The 3,734-nt window shown below is 35.8% G+C and overlaps 1 protein-coding gene across 6 annotated transcripts in view; it reads right to left on the reverse strand.

Moving 5' to 3' along the window:
- LOC116720634 (endonuclease V) overlaps window positions 1-959 on the reverse strand; it is a 59,441-nt gene extending 58,482 nt beyond the window's left edge. For all 6 annotated transcript variants that reach the window (XR_004339432.1, XR_004339434.1, XR_004339431.1 and 3 more), the window contains exon 1: window positions 829-959. Coding sequence is in view for 2 of the 6 variants with exons in the window: in XM_032564007.1 (XP_032419898.1) it covers window positions 829-884 (56 nt within the window). In the remaining 4 variants the exon portion in view is untranslated. The remainder of the gene's footprint in view (window positions 1-828) is intronic.
- Window positions 960-3,734: the final 2,775 nt, after the last annotated feature.

Genomic DNA, 3,734 nt, shown 5'->3' on the forward strand with positions numbered 1-3,734 from the left:
ACACACACAGATGTTTTCACAAAATCCAACACTACTCATCTGTAACACTCCGAACCAAGACTCTGTAATAATGTATTCTGTTAAATAACTTGTGTTATAGGAGATTGAGCTACATCATGAATTTACATACTGGGTTGGGTTTGTTGCGACTATTTGGTACAATTTCTTACCAACTATCTTTGGCTTGATGTACATAAGAAACAATGTGATATTTTTGCATTATGAATCAGATTTGATCAAACATGTGATTAAATTATTGTTTTTAATTCTGAAAAATTCCCAAAACCTTTTAAATGAAGGTCATTTTTTGAGTCCAAGTCTAAATGCAATTTTGTAAAAACACACATTTGTGGGGCATTGGCTATTCATTTTTTTTTTTTGCATTGCAGTCTGTCACTCATTTATAATTTATTTATATCTAGGAAAAATGATAGATATAACTTCTTTCCCCTTTTTTCGTTTTAGAAATGGGGAAGTGAAAAGTTTGGAACCTTAAACACTTTTATATGCTTAGTTCTCCTTTGTCCACACTTTTATTTAAAAAATAAAATAAATGAATAAAAGCAAAATTCTGAACAGGAACCCAACTACCTTCCTTCAAAAGTTCAACACTTGTATTATTCCGCGCTCTAATTTCAAACTTTTTATACTAATTCTGATTTTTACAGTTGTAATTTATGCTGGCTGGCATGGATTCAGTTTTAGCTTTGAATTAAACCCGAAGCACGAACATTGAGACGAGGCGAGAGTAATAACGCAAAGTTAATGTTGTAACTACAGGCTATTAACCAACTCATGGAGCTATAAGGTGTAGAAGATCGCGCTGACCTTTCCCATTGTTTGACCAACTCTTCAGGTGGAGGACTGGGCATCTGGGTCATCATCTGTTGTAGTTTTGATTTATTTTTACAGAAAAGGGGGCGACCAAAACAAGACAAGACGTTCACTTCCGCAAACACTCTGACGAAAGCATAAGGGCGGAGTCTTTATAGTATACGTTCCTATAGCGCCCTCTAGCGGAGCTATGCTTGAATTACATTACATTTTCTTGACGTACTTCTGAATTCAAAATTATGTTGCTAAAATGTATGTTGCTTAAAACATGGATGCTAAGAATTGTTGAGTGAGAGTTGAGAAATGCTACAATATAGATTCAGACAAATCTGGGGGAAGGAGAGGCCTGGGGGGTCTGCCTTAATCCTAGTGTTATTTGAAATGTTTCATTTTGCATAAATCATTCAAGTACATCACTCTGTCCTGCCGGAGTAAGTCGTGCACTCTCTTCAGTAGGTATTAAGAAATAAAACTATAAACACCTATATATGTAGACAACCAGGGTATTTCAAACAAAATTGTTGTGGATCTTTGCATTGACTTCCATTTATTTTTCATTCATTTCTACGGTCTAACCCTGACCATATCCTAAATCTAACCATTACTGTTACATGCCTAACCCAAAGTCTAACCTAATCTTCAATTCACACCTTCGCCCTCAGCATAACTTCTAATCCAAAAACATCACTTCCCCTTATGAGGCCCGGACTCTGGGCCCCATAAGGAGCAGTCGGTCACTACAGCGCCGTATGTGTTAAGAAAAATGTCCTAACAATGTATCAATTACAAAGCCATCCACGTCTTCATCTACAATCAAGTTATTGAGGGTTGTTGTTGCTCCACTAGATGGCAGTATAACCTCAAATAAACGATAATGTTCACATTCTCCAGTTTATTGACATAAACGATTTCAAAAAAAGTCTGGCTTCAGTCAATAAGTGAAACAATCAACCAATGATATAAAGCTCTTTTGCTGTAGAATTCACTGTGAAAGCAGTAACACAATAAGCATCCGCTTTTTGAAAGCTTGTGGATAAGTTGAGTTTTAGTGCTTCTGGTGCTTTTGTCTGTGTCCTGGTTTACTGGATGCTCCCTCATACCTCATCCTGTTGTCTGCAGCAGCAGTGAAATATCAGTAAATATCATTGAGTTTGTAGAAAACAGACTTACGTAAATGATAACAGAAGCACCCGTATGTTTAGCAGATGCCATGCATGCTTTGGCGTCATGAGCTGTTTCTCCTTTGGCCATTTTGATTAACTTCAAGAGGGGCAAACGTTTTTTGTGTACAACAATTCAACGGCTAGTCTTCTTCTTTTGCTGTATTTTTATTTTGGTCCAGCTGTCTGACAATGTGGTCCTTAAAAATGGTAGGTTAAAAAATATGAATAGATTCACCTTGCAGAAAATTAGTGACTCATTAAGAGGTTCTATTTTTGCACATAATTTTCTGAATGATACTCTGCAACCTAAAGCAATAGTAAATTTATAACACCAACAATCTGCTGAGAATTCATGACATGATTATCTACCATATAAAAGGACGCAGACTGGTGCGGCGTTCACAATTTAAAGAATGCCATTATAGACTTTGAGAGGGACTGCTTGAGATCTGTTGAGAGATTTAAAACCAGAAAGGAACATTTCACAAATACCGCAGGTATCGGGAAACATCTTAAGTAGATAAAAAAAAAATAACATTCTCAAAATTCTTTAAGCTAATAAAACTGGTCTATTGGTTTTCAACTATGCTGTATATGCCATGCCAATTATATGATAGATGTAGTAGCACTGCAGATATTGCTCATTCATGATGCAGCGACCAAAATGCTAAATGTTTCCAACATTGTAAGGACAGAAAAGAAACTGAAGAGTGATTAAACCAGAATCAGCATATCAATGATTAACAATAATATCTTATGCAGGCTTATTCCTTAGTTAATATGATATATATATTGTGGTTTCTTTTTTGTGAACCTTTTTTTCAGTTTTGTTTCAAATATTGGATCCTCACTTCATTCAGTCTCTTTTTCCTCTCTTGAATGTGCAGCTCTCATGTTTTTTTCCCCCATCTGAGACATGTGAGCTCAGCTGCTTTAACTCACGTTGAAAGCACACAGCTGCTTAAGGCATTTAGTCGCCAAGTGTCCCTTTTCTCATGCTGATGCAGTCAAAGTACAGCTGAGACTTTTGTGCCATTACAGATGCGTCTCAGAAATGTCCCCAAACTTTCATGTCATTTTAGTAATTAAGTCAAAAACATAATGAATTGAATTCATTACCCAAAGAATCATATATGTCAATGGCATATTTATCTTATTTTCATAGTAATAATTGCGATAACATTAAAATTAACAGACACACACTTTTAAAATAACCTTTATGTGATTAATCTAAAAATTATTTTTAACCTTTTTAAAGTAGTAGCATCTGTGTTTTAAAACCAGTTTTCTGTAATTCCCTGTTTGTTATGGGTCCAGCAGACATGCATTTTGCATTTTTCAAAAACATGTTCATTATTTTTTTCTTTCTTGTGACATTTGAGTCACAGGCACACGTTGAGAGGAACATGCAGGCTGGAGAATTAGGATTTACAGCAAATACCAGTGTTATTTTGCACGGGGAACATATGATATTAATCTGAATCTGAGCTGGTTGCATAATGAAACTGAAAATAATCTTTCTTTTTTTTTTCTTTTTTTTTTTTTACCAGTTGTAATATCCACACGGTATGTTCTGTGACTTTTGGAGCTTAGGACCCAGTTTAATTCTGGAACGATGATGTGTCCTCTGCTGTCTGTCCTTCACATGAGCGCAGATTTTTTATGAACGCAGAAGTGGGAGGTGGAAAAACACCGAGTTCAGAGAAACAGGGAGGAGCCACCGAGAGAGAAATACCA

The sequence above is a fragment of the Xiphophorus hellerii genome, chromosome 5, assembly GCF_003331165.1.
Source record: "Xiphophorus hellerii strain 12219 chromosome 5, Xiphophorus_hellerii-4.1, whole genome shotgun sequence".
Classification (NCBI taxonomy): domain Eukaryota; kingdom Metazoa; phylum Chordata; class Actinopteri; order Cyprinodontiformes; family Poeciliidae; genus Xiphophorus; species Xiphophorus hellerii.